General features: G+C 49.8%; 1 protein-coding gene across 2 annotated transcripts in view; it reads left to right on the forward strand.

Moving 5' to 3' along the window:
• Positions 1 to 20,296, forward strand: part of IGSF3 (immunoglobulin superfamily member 3) — a 110,637-nt gene extending 90,341 nt beyond the window's left edge. For both annotated transcript variants that reach the window (XM_026093331.2, XM_026093332.2), the window contains 4 exons: positions 9,592 to 10,002; positions 11,756 to 12,163; positions 15,509 to 15,925; positions 17,261 to 20,296. In XM_026093331.2, the coding sequence (XP_025949116.2) occupies positions 9,592 to 10,002; positions 11,756 to 12,163; positions 15,509 to 15,925; positions 17,261 to 17,511 (1,487 nt within the window). In that variant the 3' untranslated portion in view covers positions 17,512 to 20,296. The remainder of the gene's footprint in view (positions 1 to 9,591; positions 10,003 to 11,755; positions 12,164 to 15,508; positions 15,926 to 17,260) is intronic.
• The last annotated feature ends 5 nt before the right edge of the window (positions 20,297 to 20,301 follow it).

The following is a 20,301-nucleotide window of genomic DNA, read 5'->3' on the forward strand; positions in this document are numbered from 1 at the left end:
AGCGAGTTCTGCAGGGGGACTTGCTGTCTGCATGGCAAGAAAATGGCATTTCATACCACTCTTAGCCCGCTTTCCAGCAGTAGCCTCTGAAGCTGAGTACATCAAATAGTGCATGCAAAGTCAAGTCTTCAGTTATAGATGTACTCTAGCATAAACCTACACAAACTTTTCAGGTGTCTTTCTGATACCCAGCTATACGGAATTTGGCCATTAATGGCCAACCTCTAGAGTGACACAGGAATTTGTGTGTGGTGCTGTCATATGTATTGTAACTTGATTTTGGGTAGAGTTTAATTGTTTTTTTTTTTTTTAATCATTGTAGTGCTCTTTTGTTTGAAATCTTTCTGACGACGGGGTTGATTAAATATCTTGGAATGTTACTTTTTTCTTTCTTCATCTTCTGTGGCTGTAGCTTGATACTGAATTTATCTTCCAGTGATCCTATCTCCATATTTTAATTTACCGGTGATCAGTGAGCCGTATATGGTTTTCTGACAGCAGGCACAGCTCACGCTGGCATCTTTTACTTCCCCCCCACACCCTTCTCCTGCAGAACTTTCACATTTATTTCAGGGTTTGACAGAAAGGTTTCTGATTTTAGGTTTGTGGGGTGTTTTGATTTTTTTTGTTCTTATTTCTTCAAGGTAAATTGTCCTTGACTCTTTCCATTTTGCCATCCCTCAGAGAGACTTAGTTTCTGCTTCTCAGGGAAGCTCTTGCTTTTCCCAGGCTCATGCAGGCCAGCAGCGTGTCCCAGCCAGCGGCCTCTGGGTTAGCCATGGCCAGACCTCAGCGCTGCAGGCTTCCCAGTTTTCTCCATCCCTGCAGCTACACACCTGGCCTTCTCTCCTTGCACTTAAAGACTTATGGCTCCTGGGTTTTAAAGAGGCCTTTCTAGGTCATATATACATGCTTCACTACCCTACATGCCCTGCTTTGTTACCCGTTCATTTGTTAGCTGCTCTGCAAGCTCTGACATGCCATGGGCTGGTGATTTTGGGCTGTCCCTTGTCACAGCCTGCAGGCTTCACTCCGCGGCATGTGGCTTGCAGTGATGTACTTCACCACTGCTACCGGTGAGTTTTCTGATGGTAGGTCAGTGGTCTGGTCATGCTGTCTTTGGGGAGAGGCAGGCATGGGGCCAGGCACCAGGTTTGGTCAGTGGGGTCCGCAGGGCTGAATCTAGTGTTGAGCAAAGGGTTTGGTGCTGGGGATTCACTGCAGGGTACATGGGGAACATGCCCGTGCTCCTTGGCACGACACCTTGTAGCAGCGTTTGGGTGCCTCACGCTGTGCTTCCCGAGGTCCCAGCGGGCTGTAATAGTGTGCTGCAGGGCATTCGCATTTAGGGCAGGGGCTTAGGCTGTATTTAGGGGCAGGGGCTTAGGTTGCTGGGGCTTTTGTGATGGGTTAAGGTCAGCTTGGATGTATATAGCTACTTAAATACCCAGCTGGTACTGCTCCAGCAGGCAGGCTGTGAGGCTTATAGGTAGTCTGCTTGTGCAGGGCGATTGAACTTGCATCAACGAAGTGACATATTGAACCGTGTCACTTGGTGGTTTGTTCCCTTTCTCCTTCTGGCTCTGAAAAGGGGCAGCTCGCAGCCAGCTCCTCTGTAGCCTGGGCTTGTTCCTGGGGGCTGGAAGCGCCCCACCAGCCCTTGCTGCGGGAAGTCTTGATTTACACTGTGCATACAAGGAACAGTAAATTTCCAGGAGAAGTTTTGCGCAGTTGATTTGTGGCAAAACATAAGCAGCACTTGCAGGGAGGGAGTGTCTGAAGGATGGACAGCTTGAGCCTCTCGAGCCCTCTTGAGCGGGGTTGCGTACCATGGCAAGGGTGCCCAGGGCGGATGGCAAGCGGCACTGCCCTGCGTGGCCGAGGGGCATGGCCGCTCCTGAGAGCCACGGTGGCTCTGCCGCACGGCCAAGTGTGGAGGAGCCGGCCGCGCCGTCTCTCCGAGGGCATCAAGCAGGGCAGAGCAAAATGGGATTAACAGTCTGTCTGACTGCAAGCAGACAGGACCGCCGCTCCCGGGGGGGGCGGGGGAAAGGAGGTGACCCACATCCGTCTAGATTAGCAGTCAGTTTGATGACTTGTCCAGAGACCTGTCTTGTCTATACGAGAATGGAGCAGCGTGCAAAAATAAGGGTTCTGTTTTATAAAATTAGTAGGCTAGAGAGGTTGTAGAAAGGTCTGTGGGGCAGCAAAGGCAGAACAGCTCTGGCTGTGGTTCTTTACCACTGTTGCAGACACACATATATTCTGCTTTTATTTGTACGTCCAACCCAGAGCAGCCTATCTGAGCAGTTAGGGGATTGCAGAAACATTTGATATTGCTGCTGGGAGCTAGGAGAGCGCAGGACGGCCACAGCTGGCTGTGTCACAGAGGAAGACAAGTGCAGAGCTATGTCGCCAAACCGAATAGTACAGGACTGCAATAAAGCTCTGGCATAGGAGAGTGTGGCATTTATTCCAGTGAGGTAAAGCTGTGCGGTGCAGGCAGTCCAGATGGCACTTGTGCGGTGAGGAGGATGGCTCTGAAACTAGCAGTGCTCAAGGTCAAAATGGCAGTGCAGCGTTCAATTTTGAAGCCTCGGCTCTTTTGCCTGCCCACCTGGGAAGGGGCAGCGGCTGCGCGTTCCTCAGCAAAGGGTGAACGTTGTCTTTCCTTTCCATGGAGCTGCTCTCCCACTAATTCAATCATGTCAGCCTGTTTGCAGGCAATAATTCATTGTTATAGGAGCACTACAGCAAAGTGACAAGTTAATAATGGCAGTAATAATGGCAGCCAAAGTCTAATGCTATTTCCCTTTCTCCTGCTTCTGTTGCACTAGCAGCCTCCCATGTTGGCTAATACAATTTGTAACCTCACTAATCCAGTTTCAGTAGGAATTCTGTTCTATTAAAAGAAAATAACAAGAGTAGGGAGCTGCACGACCATGTTCCTGGCCTCTCCGGGAAGGCTGCACTGGTGCTGAAAGTCTTTGTCTTCACTTGGCTGTGCTTTTCGGTGTGAGGCTCAAGCCTAATCAGGACCTCCTCCTGCGAGTGGTTCATCTCCCACCCTTCTGTGAATGCCTTCCCTCTGGCCTCTCTTCCTCTGAAAAGCCACCCCTTTAGCTCCCACTTCTTTCCCTTTTCTACATCCATTTCCTTTTGGCTAATCTAGTAAACTTCAGCCCACCATTGCTCATCATGCTGAGTCAGAAAGCTGACGTGTATTTACTCGACTCCTGTTACCATAGTTCCCCACAGCTTTTAATGCATGTGTCCTTGCAATACTTCCGGCGGTGGAGGGAGAGGCTTGTCACTCTGTTTTATGAAATGAAAAAGAGGTGATGGAGGTGCAGAGGGTTAGTGGCATGTCTCAGCCTGTGGCAGAATGGAGGACTGAGTACAGATCCCTTCGATCCAAGACGAACATCCACCGCTGTGCTTCCTCCTCGTGAGAGGAATTAGGGCACTGGGTGCTTTCAGGGCACTAGTGAGGGAAATGGTGAGGCACCCTCTGAGTGCAGAGCCAGCTGGGACCATGGGCCAGGGGGCATGTTGGCCCACAGGAGCTGGTCTATCTCCGATTGTGCCCTGGTTGCTGCAGAGCTGATTCAGCCGCCACTCCTGTTCCCATGGGGAAAAGTCACAGTTGATTATCAGCCTCTTTTTCCTGCCATAGTCCTTCTCTGTGAGTTTGTACTGCAGGACAGGCGAGTGCCCTACACAGGTGCTAGGCAGAGGGTGCCTAAGAAAGAGCCGGTTCCTCCTAGATGGGTCCTGTGCCTGGGACTCATATTGCAGCAGCGCTCCTGGAAAGGACTCTCTTTTCATCAACCTGTTGACCGCAAGCCCCCCTGTCTGGGTTTGGTTCTGGTTTGCCCTGTTTCTCCTCTCCTCCCCTCCTCCAAACAGTGAAATCCTGACAGAGGCTTTTAAAAGTAGGACAGTCCCTGGGGAAAATTTGTAATATTCATCAGGCCTCTCCAGGAGAGAGTGTTTTCTGGAGGAACCCTCCCAAGAGGGTGACTGTCCCCAAAGCAGGACAAGACAGCCCTTTCCGCCCCCCCGTACCATGAAGCAGCTCCCAGGGGACCCTGTGAGGTCCTCATGGCCACCCTCTCCGTGCCGTGGGGGCTGCCCCGGGGCTTGCAGAGCTCTCTATTCCCAAGCTCACAGTCTTCTCCTCTCCCGCTGCAGGGCAGCACGCTGGGGCCTTGTCTGGGGTTACCTGCGGGAGGGTGTCTTCAGCTGCACTCAAATACTGGCATTCCCAGGATTTGGGAAGAGTGGCTCCCACGTGGGATGCAAGTTCTCGTGTTTTCTTGGCACCCACAAAGGAAGATGATGTCAAGAGTCTGAGACAGAGCCTCTTTTTATCAGGGCGTTTTTAGGTATGGATTGCAAAGCACTTTACTAAAGGAAAGTGTTGTAACCCCAGCTAGGTGATTAGGAAGCAGAGGCAAGGCATCCAAGTGGCTTAACCAGGACAGTGAGTCAGTAAAAATGCTGTGTCAGTTTAAAAAAAAAAAAAAAAAAAATGTCAGTAAAACGTCATATCGCTGCCTCTGCACCTCTTCTTCTCTGACGACTAGTTTCCCTTCTCCCCACATATATTTGTATAATTGTGCTTATCAAATTACAAACTTGAGGAGCCTGGTTGCCTCTTTGATATTGTATAGAGTACTGCAGCCATATATATCAACAGGTAGAGTGCCCAGCCATATGTTGTACCGTGGTTGTAAGGTGGGTCAGACCTGGCCCCGCAGCCCTGGCGGGGGAAGTGTCAAGGACTAGGGGCTACTGCAGGTATCCTGAGATGGTGTTTGTCCCTGCAAATGAGTCGGGACAGTTTTCCTCAGCCTAGGGATAGATGCAAAGGGACCATGATGCTGGAGGGCTGTCAGTTAAGTGAGGTGTCTAGCAGGCGTATGGGCTGGCTGTGGAGACCTAGCATCTTTGCCAACCTCTCCACAAAAAGAGAGTCCCCAGTGTGCTGGCCAGGTCCCAGCATGAGTCATTGCCTGTTAAACCTCCTGGGGCTCCTTTAGCAGATTCAGTGAGATGTCCATATTGGTGCAGGAGAGCTTTTCTCCAAGCCTTCGGAGAGCTGGTGTTTTCTGTCCCAGCCCCTGCCCAAACACAACTGCAGAATTCAATGCGTGCATGTGTCCTTCACACATGTTGTGTGGCTGGGGCTAGGAAACTAGGCAGGTTTAAAAAAAATGAGGGCTGTAACCATTACTTGTTGCCAGTGTAAACTGAGAGCCTTAACAGTGTACTTGGAGCCAATTACAGTACATCAAGGTATGATAGCCCCTCTACTAGCACCCTCCAGGGAGCCAGGAGACATTGTGGCAACAGCATTATGGTTTGCAGATGATATGCACAATAACCTCACCTAGACACGCGCACCTGTTTCCCTCACGAAGCAGATGTTCAGGAGCCTCTTAAGAGAGCATCAGTCTCTTGACAGCATAGCAGAAAATGCCGTGTAACCATGTCTGTTCACATCGCTGCACCCGCCACCTCTGCTGCTTTACAGTGCACTGCAGCAGCTCTGCCCGGGCACCCCACAACCCCAGCCCCTGGGGCACGCTGCAAGCCCTTGCTTGGCTTTCTGCCCGGGCAAATCTCCAAGCCAGGAAAGGGAGTTTCCCCACATGTCAAGAGGGTGAGATGTGGCTGCCTCTGTGCCTGGGGTGTCAGTCTTCTTGCAGTCCTACTCATGCACCAGCAATTACAATAATTTCCATGTCGCACAGGCACTTTTAAACATACCTTGCAAGCCGCACAGGGCATAGCAAGACCCAGCTTTATATTGAAGCAGTCGTACCAGCAGAAATGAAGAGATGGACTCCCTGGTGCTGTGTTGTACCATTTCCATCACCCTGGCCCACTAACTTCAGAATTTGTTGGGTTTTTTTCTTTTCTTAATCGCATTGTTTCTGAGTGCCAAATGAGCCTTTCGGATTATTTTGTGTATCTGTGAATGGTGGCTCATAGTCCTACCTCCTGCACTCCTGTGGGATAGCAGAAGTGTAAAGGATCCCCACAAAGCTTCCTGTCTCTTAACCGGACTGTGGGCAGAGGAGCTCTCTCCTGCATTAGAAAGCACATCAGCCTGCAGCTGAAGCTGTTTCCAGCCTGTAGTGTTTCCAAGTCAGCAGTTTTTAGCTTGTGGTCTACGAAAGCCCTGGATTATTCCTAAAGGATCTGCAAAAGGTGACTAAGAGAAGCCAGGCTGGCACTGGTAGGTGCACAGTTATTGTGCAGGAGAGAGCACCTGCATGGGAAAGCATTTGGTGTTCACGGGTTGGAAAAGACTGAGAATGTCCTGTCCAAATCGATGGGAGGCAAGCAGATCCCATGCTTGCGCCTTCTGTGGCATGTCTCAGTTTGGAAAATAAGTCATGTTAGATGAGACTCATTGGCAGGGGTGTCATTATATGTAACTGATACTGATCATCTAGACAAAACTTGGTGCACTTATTACAAGTGTGTGCAAGTTCATGCAGCCTGGGAGCAAAGGGAAGACCTGTAATTCCCTGTCAAGGCCTGCTGCTCTGCCTGGTAGCAGTAGTAGAAGTGATCATCTCCTCAGGATTTGGGGGGTGGGAGGGGCCTCTGCGGATACTGGGATGCTGTGGTAGTAGAAATTCCTGAATGCTGTCTGCAGTAGCTACCAAGAAAGATTTTGGAGGGTACCTGTATGGAATTTAAGACCTCATTTTTGCCAGAGTAAGGAAGATTTCTCCTCCATCACCCTTACCCACCCCCCAAAAAAGGCATCTTCCTAAGTGCTGAATGGAAGCAGAACTGCACATAGGTTATCTGAGTGCCCTGTAACATGATGGGTGTCGTGGTGTTTGTATGCACTGATAATTGCTGTGCTTACGGTCTGGGAACATACCGTCACTGCTTCAGTGAAATAAATCCATCACATATGAGATGCAGGTCTGTTGCCCAGAACATCTCCTGGAGATACAGTAGTGGGGGAAGAGCGTGGGGAGGGGCTTTTGAATCTCTCAGTAGCTCCAGTCTCTGCATGCCCTCTGTGTGTGTGTGTGTGTGTGTGTGTGTGTGTGTGTGTGTGTGTGTGTGTGTGTGTGTGTGTTTATTGATACTGAGCAACCCTGCCACACACGCAGCGTGTGTATATACTGCATTTTAATAGATATAGGCTACTGACTTAACATACACAGTTGCTATAGTAACAGAGGTTTCCGTAGTAACAGTTGCAGAAAATAATCCAGTACCAATTAAAAACAAACTGTTTGGAAAGGGGGCTGGGGGAGAAAGCGAACTGCTGGGAATCACCTTCACCTTTATTGGTTCATCTCCGAGGGCCTCAGAAGATTGATTAATGCTTGAAATAAGCTTTCTTAACCAAGAGTGACCCACAAAGGTGGGACGAGTGTGAGTGTAGTGGCTGAGGCTGCTGTCCTCAAGTGAAACAAAGGGGAAGGAGCGTGTCATGGGGGTGGGGGCACAGCATAAATGCAAGAGTGTGTTGCTAAATCTCTCCATTAAGTTGAAGTCCCCAGAGAGGAAGAACAAGGGGCTATTTCCCCTCCTTCCCTCCCTCCCTCTGTCTGCATGCCATACCCATAACACCACCATCTAGTCTGTATTAGCATACTGATTAAAGCCACCGGCAATCCAGGCTCCAGGGGAACTTTTAATGTGTTAGCAGGATGCCTATCTCAGATGCTGTATTAGAGCAGAAAGTGTCACTGTCAGGGGAGTTTCTCCCCTCCATTTGATGTTGTTTGTATATACCCGTTCTCTCCCTCAGCCTCTTCACTCATCACTTGTGCCGACAGGCATCTGAGACCCTAGAGTCCAGAGGAAGCTGCAAGTAAAACAAAATGCAGAGTGAGGAGCCCTTGCCTCGGTGAGAGAGGAGAGAGACAAGGTTGCTTCCTTGCAAGTGCAGGATCTGCAGGCTTGATTCTCGGGGTGTGGATCTGCACAGCTACCCAGCAGGCTGTAACCGTGGCTGCCTTTAGCCCCACGCTTCTGTCATGCTACTCCTGCCAGGAGCGCTTAGTAGGTTTCATTAAGAGCTTTATAAATTGCCAACAAAATCCCTTCACTCGGCAGCAAGACATGCCCTGTTTTAGAGGGGAGCAGCAGTGCTAGGCACTCATTGCCTGGGTAACAGCAGCGGCAGGTAAAATTTGGAAAGAGGGGGGCTGCATTGAATTGAAGCGGGACTGTGGCACACATGTTCTGTCTCTCGGCCATTGAAAATCCACCATTTGTCAGGCCCGCCCTTTGTAGACCACTCCTGAATACTGGTGCTTTCCACCGCAGGTGTGCCAGGGCAGCCTAGTCCTGACTTGCAGGGAGTGAGGAGGGAGCTGCTGCCTGCCAGACACTCTCACAATTTGCCCCTGTTTCCTGGAAACCCCAGGTGCTCGTGGTCTGACCTGTTTTTGTGCATATACTCAGATCCAGTAAGGTCCTTAATGCTCAAACCTTGGCCTCATCCCTTCTAGCTATCAGATCGGTGTTTTCTGCATTCTCATGTTCAAGATGAGATGCTGGTCCCTGTTGTGTCTAGTCAGTACCAGCTCTGCTCTTCAGATCTGTAGTTCACAAGACTCCAGGGCATACCAAGTATAAATGTCACACGAGGGCGCTTCATACCCTCCATCTGCAAATGTGAATGCTTTGGATCAAGGCTCGCTGCAATAGGCACAGCCTGAACACAGGCTGGGAAAGGCTTTATTTCCTGTTCCTCCAGGGAGAGAGAAATGTGAACCTAGTTTACTCTGTCTCCCTGCATGGACTAGAATTAATGACACCATGTGGTCCTCTACACTGTGTGGCCGTTTAGCTACCAGTGTGAGATTGACAGTGACACTGGGAAACCGAGAGAGATGGCATGCCTGTGACTTGTCCAGGGTCATGTAGTCAGTCTGTGGTGGACCCAGAGATAGAGCTCCTGATGGCTGGACCTGGGTGCGAAATGCAGAGCGGAGCATGTTCCCCGCTGTTCCTTTCCAGAGTGATTATTTTCTTCAGTTGTGCTCCCATTTGCTCTCTTAACTATTGCGTGTCTCGAGATTACAAGTCACTGAGATGGCTGGGGTGTGACAGCAGTAGAGTCTTATTTAAGTCACTCTTCCTGGAAGTGGGTTTTTGTGGAGTTGGTCAAAAGCTCATTGGCCTAAGCTGCACATGGTGTGGTTTCACCATGAAAAAACCCACTCTTGTCCCTAGAGGGTTGTTGCATCTGAAAAGATTGGAAAACTGAGTTTGGGCGTAACCTTCTTGCTAGATTTGATGCCTTAAACCATGGTGAGTTAAGAAAGGGACCCTATTAAAGAAGAAAAAGTAGGTCTTTTGCTGAGGGAACTGGTGGGAAGATCCAGGAGTAGAAGGGAGATAAAAAAAGAGGAGAGAAGATTTGGTAGGAGAACATCTGAACACCTGTGTCCCAAAGGCCTGGTGCAAGTGGGATCCAGGCTAGGGCACCCATGACTGCAGGTGGAGGGGGACTCCCGGTGTTCCTTCCTGAAACAGGTGAGTTTATTTCTCTGCGTTAATGACCCACCTCTTCTCATCCTTCTCTGTCCCCCCCACCAGTGACCAAGCTGCAAGTGAGCAAGTCGAAGCGGAGCATTACTCTGGTGGAGAACAGGCCCATCCCCCTCAACTGCTCAGTGAAATCTCAGACCAGCCCTGATTCGCACTTCGCTGTGCTGTGGTACGTCCACAAGCCCTCTGATGCTGACGGCAAGCTCATCCTGAAGACCACCCACAGCTCAGCCTTTGAGTACGGCACCTACGCAGAAGAAGAGGGGTTGCGGGGCCGTCTGCAGTTCGAGAGGTCGGCATCCGGGGGGCTCTTCAGCCTGACGGTCCAGCGGGCAGAAGTCCGCGACAGTGGCAGCTACTACTGCCATGTGGAGGAGTGGCTGCTTAGCCCCAACCATGCCTGGTACAAGCTGGCAGAGGAGGTGTCGGGGCGAACGGAGGTCACCGTCAAGCAGCCAGGTAGTGTGCCCCTCGCTGGTGGGATGCTCCAGGGGCAAACCCCAGGTCCTCTTGGTGCCTGCTGTCTCATACGTGCCCTGTGGAGCTCACTGAATTTTTCTGGGGCAACGAGGGTCCTCTGTTCTTCCTTTCGCTACAGCCTCATCTCCAAACAGAGACACCCATGTTGCATCCTCTTGCCAGCACCCCTGCACTCTCTCGTTGCTTGCTTCTGGGCTGTTTTCCCCCTTCAGTGTGAAGAAGTGTGACCATTCTCCATTTAGGCTGGGGTGATGTGTGTTTGAGTGTCCCCAGGTAGCAGCTGTTGGTTCCCCACTATCTGGAAGGCTAGTGTATCTAGACACCTTTTTTTTTTTTTTTTTTTTTTTTAAATCCTCAAGAGCATCATGTAGCAAGAGTGTTGACTAGTGACCTAATGAAAGAGAACTGGTGTGTGCCTGCCTGGGAAAGCACTTTTATTTTTTGCACGCAGTTTAATTTTACTCTGTGTCTGTATCCTGGCAGGCTTGGGGAACAGTGTCTCTTTTCCCTTTGCTCTGTGCATATGAGATGTGAGTAATGAGTTTAATGAAGTAGGGAGCTGGCTGCCAGGAAAGAAGAAATGTGTTCTGGTGGTGGTTTCCATGGCAGAGGACATCATCAGTAAAGATAGGTTGATGAAAGAGCTAAAGATGGCCCTAATAAGCTGAGGATAGAGCCTTATTTCATGTAAAGAGGTAAGGAGGCAGGCACCATCTTTGAGAGCTGCCTGGGCCTAATATGAGCTTCCTTGGTAGAGCATCACTACTTCACAAGGAAGCCTGTCTTGTTCCAGCTTGCTCTTGATTCCCTGTTTCTGGAGAATAAAATCCATCAGGTAGAAGGGATGTACCCGGATAGCAGGGCTGGAGTAAGATGTTCAGTTCAGCTTCTCTGTCTGTATTTGGCTGGCTAGCCATAAGCTGTATGGACATGGTGTCCTGCAGGGATATTAAGTATCATCCCCAGCTAGGGTGTAGCTGCACCTGTTACCCAACAAGCACAACAGGCTTGAGCATATTGTTCCTTGCCAGTCCTAGCTCTTCATTTCCATATGCAAATTCCCGGTATGGGCCTGGGACAGCCAGGGAAGGGGAAGCTGTGATTTACCCCCTCCTTTGCATCACCCGCCTCCCTCTGATAAGAACTATGCCCATTTCTTACTGTAGTGGCCATACCAGGGAAGTCCAAACTGTGCCCCTTAAAGGAAATTGTGAAGGAGTTAGGAGTGTACGACATGTCATTTCATGTAAAAGAGCTCATTGTCATCACACCTAGTGTACCAGTGAAGTTATGGAGCAAAACCCAGACGTTCTCAGCGCAGTGATGCACTGCGCGTGACTTTGCCCTTGACCCTTCTACCACTTCCCTTTTGCAGCAGTGATTCCCTATAATCAGTTGTCCATTCTCTGCGTTGTTTTTTTCCCCCTTTTCCCAGTGCAGAAGGGCTTGCTGATTTGGGTAGGATTGGGCTAGTGCCCAGCCCCAAAAGAAGAATGAGAAAAGACTGAGGTGTGACCTTCCTTCTCAAGGTGTCCATGTACTTAGGACCCCCCAGCTCCTAGTAGGAGATTGTGGCGTTCCCAGTTTCCTGTGCAGAACGGGGCTTTGTTTGTTACTAGCTTGAGATTTTCAGAAGAGCCTAAAAACCCTAAGTCCATTTTGAGCTTGTGGGGAGACAAAGGACACTTGCAACTCTCAATCAGGTTGTGTTTTTAATTGCCTTTTTCCTTAGATAACCACCTGCAGGTGAATCAGACTCACAAGAATGTCACTATCCTGGAGAACCAGTGGGTGACCCTGGAGTGCCTGGTCAACAGCCGAACCAGCCCCGCATCCCAGCTCTCCGTGGAGTGGTACGTCTGGCGGCCAGGACACTCAGAGAAAGAGGCTGTGGCCCAGCTGAGCCGGCAGAGCATCCTGCGCTATGGGGAGGTGGCAGCGTTGGGCGACCTGAGGAACCGGCTGCACCTGGAGAGCCCATCCCCAGGCCTCTACCTCCTCACCATCCAGAATGCTACTGTGCAGGACAGCGGGGCCTACGACTGCCGCGTGGAGGAGTGGCTGCTGGACCCCAGCGACCGCTGGTACAAGCGGGCAGAGGACCTCTCTGGCATCATCACCCTCACCGTGAAGCAGCCAGGTAATGAGGAGCCATGGGTCTTGTGCCACCAGCTTCTAAGAAACCATCTGCTCTGTTTGTTCAACCTTACGATTCACCGTCCTTCCTGTGGTCAATGGCTGGTCAAGGCAGAGAGCAGGAGTACAGCAGCTGCAGGCCATGTTCACACTTAGCTGGGTGTCTTCATTGCCCCTTTGCTCTTCTGGAGGGAACATGCAGCAGGGCCTGCAAATGCAGCTAGCTGGACGTGGGATTTTAGCACCATTGGGTCTGTGAATTTTCTTTTTTGTACAGCACTGTTGTCACTCTTGATTCAGTATAATAGGCTTCAGTTTCTATTCACTTTTTGATTGAGAATGAGACAGAAAAAGCTATCTTGGGGTTAAAGGCCTATGCTTCCCAGGTGTGTACCCAAAGGGCAGGGTCCTTGCATCGACAGAAGGTACCAGAGGGGACTGAGACCTTGTGGTTGTCCAGGCAGTTTCACAAGATGCTGCTCCCCATTCCATGAGTGAAGAGCAGGCACAGGGTGTGTAGATCTAGGGCTTCATTTGTGGGTTGGGGCAAGGGCTTCTTGATGGGCACTTCTTGATGGAGTGAAAGTTACTTACAAAGAATCTGTCTCTGTACAAACAAATGGGCGCTTAGGGGCTTCTTGCACCTCCCAGCAAAGTTTGTGGCCACCATCTCATCCATTATAGCAATTCATGCAACTCCTGCTTCGTAATAACACCTGAAGTATGCTCACGTTTTGATGTTTTCTGTGCACAGCAAGACGAGGATCAGGGATTGCTGCAGCCTCAGTTTCTTCTCATTCTTTACAAGATCTAGCAGGGGAAAAAGTGCCAAAGCAATTAAAATCAGGAAGATTGGTCTGTTTTAACAGCACAGATGCCAAATTGCAAGGGCAGTTTACCTTGGGAAATACAGATTCGCTGGTTTTTGAGGCATGTGACTCAAGATTAAATGCCCATCTCAAAGGAAGGTTGTAGTTCAAACAAAAGTTATGACTTACACTCACTGGATACCTTCCAGCATTTAAGAAAAAAAACACCACAAGTATTTTTGGTGCCTTATGCCTGCCTCTGTCAGTGAGGTGTCAACCGTGCAACTCTGCAGTGGAGCTGGCAAAATTTCAAGACTTCAGAAGGGTTTTAGTGGTAATTGTAGGGAAGATTTGTGCTGTGAAGAAGCTCTTTCAGGGGACAGCACAGCTCTTAACCACAAGATCTTTGCTCGGGAAACTTTTCTCGCTGAGATGGCCTGAGGAGAAGCACCCCAGGGTCTCCAGAAAGTAACTGAGTAGCTTGCATGCCTGCACAGTTATAAGTGTAATTCTTCAGGCTGAAAATTGACAGCACTGATGGACAGGGGATGAATGTGAGGGGAAATTCCTTTGGTTCATTTTGAGTTGTGGAAGGATGTGGAGTGGGAGGAAGAGGGGGAGTTGGGAGTGCACTAATATAAGATTTAAAAAGAAAAGGTGTTGTTTGTTTTTTCTTTCATGGCAGCTGGTAACCGAAAAATTACTAAACTTAAAAAATAGCATTGTTTGTGACTCATATCTCATTAGTGAGGATCTCTGTACTCATCTTTCACTACAACAATCATAAGCAAAGGAAAAAAAAAACACTCAGCACCTTTAGACTGCAGTTCTCCTCTTTTTGTTTAACTCGCGGAGGTGGGAAAGGCTTTTTGCTTGTTTTGACAAGCCATTTCCTTCCTTTCCTTCTTTTTACCTCAGAAGTCCCAGAAATTTCAAGACTTACCTCACTCCTGTTTCTGTTCAGGAGTCTCTTGAGGAGGATGAGAACTGGAAATACTGATGTTGCCTACAGCCTTAAGAGCGCTCGCCTTAATGAAAGTTTTCTGTGTGGGATCATTTAAAAAGTATAGGAAAACTGCTGTAGTGAAAAACACAGCATCCTCCTCCTTGCAGTTCCTACCATGGCTCTTTGGAAAGAGACCCCAAAACCTGCTCCTCACAACAGCCTGGATTGGGTTCCCCAGCTGTGCAGCTGATGAGATTTGCTGCCTCCACCAGCCTCAGAGAAGGCTTCAGGATCAGCAGAGCCCTGGGGGCAAAGCCCCTTCTGCTGTAGCTGCTTCCCATGCCCTAGGGAAGGGCAGTCCCGGAGAAGAGCCTGTCTCCTTCCTCCCTCCCTCTGTCTTTGAGAGCCTGTGGGAGCTGCCCCTCTTCATCCCCGCTCAGAAGACCTCCCTTGACTCCCAGTCTAGCCTGCCCTTTCCGATGTCCTTCATGTGCTCCCTACAGCCTACAAAAGGCTGCCTGGTCTAGAAAGGAGTGCGACGTGGCCCCAGGAGCCGATGGGCGCAGCATTCCCAGTGTCTGCTGTGTGCAGGACAGACGTGGTCTGAAGCCAGAAGAGCTGAGAGCGCTCAGCGATGCGTGGGAATGAGACCAGAGGGGACGTTGCTCCCATTGTTGGAGGGATGCCCAGCTATCTTTGCTGGAGGAGAAAGTGCCTCTTTCTTTGGTGAGCTATTGGCTTGCCCTTCATGCTTAATTCCTGCATTAGAAAGAGCTTTTTAATCTTTAAATGAAAGCTTAGATCTGGGCTGATTGTGATCTCCAGAGTACATGTTCCCCGGCAATATGACTAAATCAAATGTTAAGTGCTCTTGAAATCAGCCTTTAATCAACTCATGTTAGATTCCACCCACTGTATCCCAGTTAGGTAAAAGCATGTCTTTAGCCTCACAGCAAGCAATAGAGAAAAAAAGAGAGACATTTAGCATCCTCGCTGTCTGTATGCTGAGGGCTTCTCTGTGGAGGAACCTGTTACCCAATGAACTTCACAAATTGTTGGGAAAAAGTTCTGCCCTCTTCTGACTTAGATGTACTCTTTTTGAAGACCACTGTTGTGCAGATTAGGAATAAAAAATAAACAGGGAATGAAATGTTTGCTCTGATAGCTAGGGAGTTGTATGTTGCCTCCTCTGTGCACAGACTGAACTGTCATGTTTCCTGATATGTTCTTTTAATGCATCTAGATGAATTACAGTAACTTTCTCTTTTCACATACAAGTCCATTAGGGCAAGCATGCTTCTTGCTGGGAGGCTGCAGTGAAAGTCTGTGTGGGCAGGGTGATAATGCTCAGCAGTGCTAGCAACCAGCTCCTGTTTTGACTCTGAGCCAGATGGAGCATGGTAAGGTGAGGATGCTGGCTCTGTGGGATTGACCACAGAGGTACTTGTGGGACTTGGCAAGCTGCATCAAGCCTTTGCATATTGCTTGGATTGCACCTAGCATTGGAGAGGTGACAGTATGTTTGTGCTGAGGAAGGGCAACTTTGAACAGAGTGTGCAGCTCTGTGTTTACCTCTCCCCTTTTATTGTCTCAGACCCCACCTTGCAGGTGGACACGGCCACCTCCAACCTGACAGTGCAGGAAAAGGAGTCCTTCCCGCTTGACTGCAGCATCCTGTCCCGCTCCAGCCAGGAGTCCCACTTCGCGGTGGCATGGTACAACCTGCGGGCCAAAGAGGGAGGTGGTCGCTCAGAGGAGGAGGAGAAGGAGGCTGTGCTGAGCGTGGGCCCGGATGCTGTGTTCAGCCAGGAGGCCAGCCACTGGGAGGGCCGGCTGCGCTTCCAGAGGCTCTCTGCAGTGCTCTTCCGGCTGACGGTGCTGCAGGCTGGCGTCGCCGACACTGGCAACTACTCGTGCCGCGTGGAGGAGTGGCTGGCGGACCCCAACGGTGTGTGGTATCGGCTGGCTGAGGAGGAGTCTGGCGCAGTCACTGTTCATGTGCAGGACACAGGTGAGAAGAGGTGACATCTTCTTGAGGGGATGGCCCATATGTCTTCTGTTCGTGTGAGCATTCATGATCCCTCCCTGCCCTTTCCATCTGCAGCCAGAGCGCCCACTGCTTCAGCACGTGTTCAGAGGCAGCCCTGCTGGGTGATGGCCCAGTCATTCCCTTTCCAGGTTGGGTTTCAGGTGTTCACCACGCTAAATTGTGGCAATCAGTGCCAGCTTTCTTGCCTTTTTGGCAGCCAAGGTAGAAAGGCTAAGGAGTGAATGGGATGCGGAGCCTGGATCTGGTCTGCACTGGAGCAAATCTGTGGCTCAGGTGTTTTTCCAGTCAGCTTGCTAGCTCTTAGCCCCATGCTTGTTCAGGCTTAGAGCACCTGCACTGCACTTAACTTTGTGCTTGGGCTGTCTGCCCTAGCCTCCTATTTGCCCAGAATCAGCAGAGGCAGGCATTGCACCGTGCTTAGGTTTAACCTTTTGCTTTGGGAAACGCTCTGGAATTTGGCTTAGCTCTGCACATGAGCATAGGCTTACATGTTAGCAAGCTGGGCAGAGGGTCAGGGTGAGGCTGGGCTGCTGGTGCCCATACAGCCAGCTCTGCCTTTACCTTGCGCAGGGAGACGGCAGCATCATGGCACTTTGATGGATTGCCAGATGCTCTCCTGCTCCTTTGGCACTGTCAGGTTACTAGAGCCTGCCTCCAGGGCAGAGTGAAGTGTGAGCTCTGTCTTTAAGGGAGCTCCTACCACTGCAGCCTTGTGCCCAGGCACCGTTAATCTAGGCTCAGCATATAGAGTCGCTCTGCTTTGAGTCTTGGTGCTGAAGAACATCAGCTGCTAAACTAGCCCTGTTGTCCTAAGGAAATGAGATCTTGTGCGATCCCTGTGCTATTATGCAAGGGTCTCCTCCCAATAACTCTTGAAGCCATCAGATGATTTTAGACACATCCAGCTAAGAGCTAGAGGTCTCAGTGGTAACTAAGGTTGTGAGAGCTTTGTGGGCAGTCCAGGGAGATACCCTGAGATGTTGCCTGTGTGTGCCGCCACTGAAGAAAAGGCCGCCATGTGAGGTTCCCCACTTGATTAGATTCCAGAAAATCTATACCACAGAGGACTCTGTTGTAGCACTCCTGAAATTTAAGGGGGGATAAAGCTGAAGCATTCCCTCCAATAGCTTTATTTTGCTGCTGTGTCTTGAAATGTTGGTATTTTTCTCAGAGTCCCACTTTCTGTGTTGATATGAATTAATGAACATCTGATTTTTACATTTCTGAGAAAAGTTTCTGGGCTGTGGATTGCAGAGAAGCTGTAAAATGTGACTGTCTTTTGTCTCTGCTTTTCAGGCTCTACCCTTCAGTCAGTCATCTGCTCCAATGATGCCCTCTTCTACTTTGTGTTCTTCTACCCCTTTCCCATCTTTGGCATCTTGATCATCACCATACTTCTGGTGCGGTTCAAGAGTAGAAACTCCAGCAAGAACTCGGAGGGCAAAAATGGGGTCCCCTTGCTGTGGATCAAAGAGCCTCACCTCAACTACTCTCCCACTTGCCTAGAGCCACCAGTCCTCAGCATCCACCCAGGAACTATAGACTAAAAGGCAGAGGCGCCCAAGTGGACGCACAGAGAGAGAGAGAGAGAGAAGCAGAGACAGACCGGGAGCCCTAAGGAACAGGGTGCTTTTGTTGTTCTTGTTTCATTTATTTCAGTGTCTGTGCTCCGGTGCGATGACTGGGCTCTGCAGAGCACCCAGTCGATGGGGACTGGAAAGTCTGAGGCTTCTTCAAGCATCTGTGGAAACGCAACCAGTCACAGGGATGGACAGAGGGTCTGTGCGCTTGCTGTACATAGCAGATACTCCTCAGAATAATTTTGCTCCCATCAGTTGTTGTCCTTTGGGCCATGATTTTTTTTCTGTTGTTTTTATTTTCAGTCACCCAAAGAACTGTAGACTTCCCCCTGCCTCCACACAGTGAGGAGTTCCCAGCGTGCTTTTGGTCCTGGGACAATCTCTTTGGAGTAAATGTATGTTTTCCAAAATAGACTTCATTCTTCTTCCCCACACTCTGTGCCACAGTAAACAAGGTCTTTTCCCAAGGCACGCTGAGCTAGCCGCTCCCTCTTCCAAAGCCGGCAAAGCCAGGACAACATCCTGAGGCTAGCTGGGGTACTGGGAGGTCCATCTCAAAGACTGGTCATAGCCTCAGCCTCTTCTTGCCTCCATCTTACTGTTCTCTCAGGAGAAAGAAATTCACCATTTGGGAGTGTTCCGTGGTCTTGGGCAGACTGAATATTCAACACACCTGCAGAAAGACAGAAGCAATTTAGTTTGCCTCCAGGAACTGAAGGGAGAGGTGGAAGGGGGATACCCGAAAGCCTTGACTTTTTTGGTAGCAAAGAGGCTCCTGGTATGGTCTGGCTTATCAGAGACACACTCCTCCCTGGCCTCTGTGCTGCCACCTCTGAAGAGGCGGGTTACCTATGCGCCCCTGTTGTGTAGGGATGGATGGCTGGATCCAGTCTATAAAATCTTTAACTTGACCAAAGTAATGACTCTAGAAAGGGGGAAAGGGAAAGCTCCACTAGTGGGGATTTGCTGTCCCTGGATGGTTCAGCGAAGAAGCCGGGTCACAGTCATGCCACGCAGCAGGGATGTGCAGTTAACCATCATGCATCACAAAATTTCCCAGGGGCTTGCACGGCCTCCCAGCCTAAGCTTGAACTGGTGAAGGAGTCAGCATCGCATCTGCTCCCTGAAGACTTCTGTGTCCCCTTGGGCTGAAAGAAATCATCCCCTGTGTGTGCATGCATGTGCCATTTTCCATTTCTGGGGCTTTAGGAGAAGAAACAGTTTTGCCATAAGCTCTCCCTCCTGGCAAAGTCATCTGCTCTTTGTTGTACACAATTGCTGTGACAGAAAATGCTGTTCTTTCTGTGAAAGATATGGCTCTTGTCAACCAAACCAGGGCTCTCTCTGCATGGGGCATCTAAGCTGTAGTACCCAGTAATGCCAAGTACTCCTGCTGTGTCCTGTGGAGGAAACCGCCTTCTCCCCAATACACCCTCAGCATTATGTCTGGCAGAAGAAAACGTTTGCCAAAAATGGCCTTTTGTTGTCTTCGTTGATGTCTTCCTGGCAAATCTGGCCATTTATTTTTTGCAACATGGCTGAAGCCAACAGGGGCAGACGGGTGAAGCCACAAGACCCCACCTGCCTCGCGTGAGAAAGGTGTCATACCTACCGCCTCCGTCCCCTTCAGGGTGGTAGGACTGCTCTTTGCAAAGAGAAGAGGACCTCAGCAGATGCTCTGTAGCACTAGTAGGTTAAACCCTGATGCCTTGATGTTTCAGAGGTGGTGAAGCCTCGAGTGGAAATCTGAACCATGCATCCTCTCTCCTGGCTGGAAGAGGAGCCTGCATATCCCCACATGCACGCGGACAGTCCCATTGCCAGTGGCAGGTGAGTCCATCAGATGTTCATAGTAAGCCACCTCTACTCCTCCACGACAACGGCATTTATTTCTTCTTCTGCTGAGAACACAAAATTTCACTCATCCCTCTCTGAAGTCTCCTTTCTCAAGAGGTAATTGCTTACTGGCCCCAGCCTATGCGTAGTATCACACTCCTATGTATATCACACACCCACATACTTGTCTTCCCTTTCTGGATAAGGAGTCTGCAAAGAGTGGAATGAAATGATAAGTGAATGGAAATGAAGAACCAAGGCAAAAAGAACAGCAGCTGCAGCCAGTGGGTATTGTTTCATAAATGTAATATCTCCTGTACATACTGCTTCAGGGAATGAACTGCAATTCATTTCAGCTTTAAAGAGAGAGGGAAAAAAAAAAAGCAGGAGCTGTTCGTTCCTGGGAGAGCACTGCGCTGCATCCGAACCAGGCTCCTCCTCGCCAGCCTGCCCCGGCAGCGCAGGAGCTGGAGCATCCCTGGAGCAGGGCTGTCTGCAGAGGGCTTTCCCACAGCAACCTCCCCCTGGCTGAACCCGATCCCTTCCCAACCGTGGGAGCTGGTGCGTTCTTGCACCGAGCCCAGGATTTCTTGGGAAGCAGCTATCACGATGGTCGCAGAATACCTTGCTGGTGACGTTTCTCCATTGCTCTGGCAGTGCGTTGCCCAGTCTCAAACTTCTCTTTGTTTTTATAAGGCAGACTTCCTGTAACGAGTTTTAACACAAAGCTTTTCAAACCACTCTCTCTGCTGTAACTTTCTGTACTGAACCCAAGATGAGAGAAACCCTATCCATGCATGATGTGGAAAAATGTTTGGGATTTTTTTAAAAAAACAGAAACTTTGTACTATGTTGCACTAAAACATGTTTTATACAACACACCTGAGAGCTGTAGTAAACTGTGTTGAAATTGTGATTCAT

This window comes from Dromaius novaehollandiae, chromosome 1 (genome assembly GCF_036370855.1).
Source record: "Dromaius novaehollandiae isolate bDroNov1 chromosome 1, bDroNov1.hap1, whole genome shotgun sequence".
Classification (NCBI taxonomy): Eukaryota; Metazoa; Chordata; class Aves; order Casuariiformes; family Dromaiidae; genus Dromaius; species Dromaius novaehollandiae.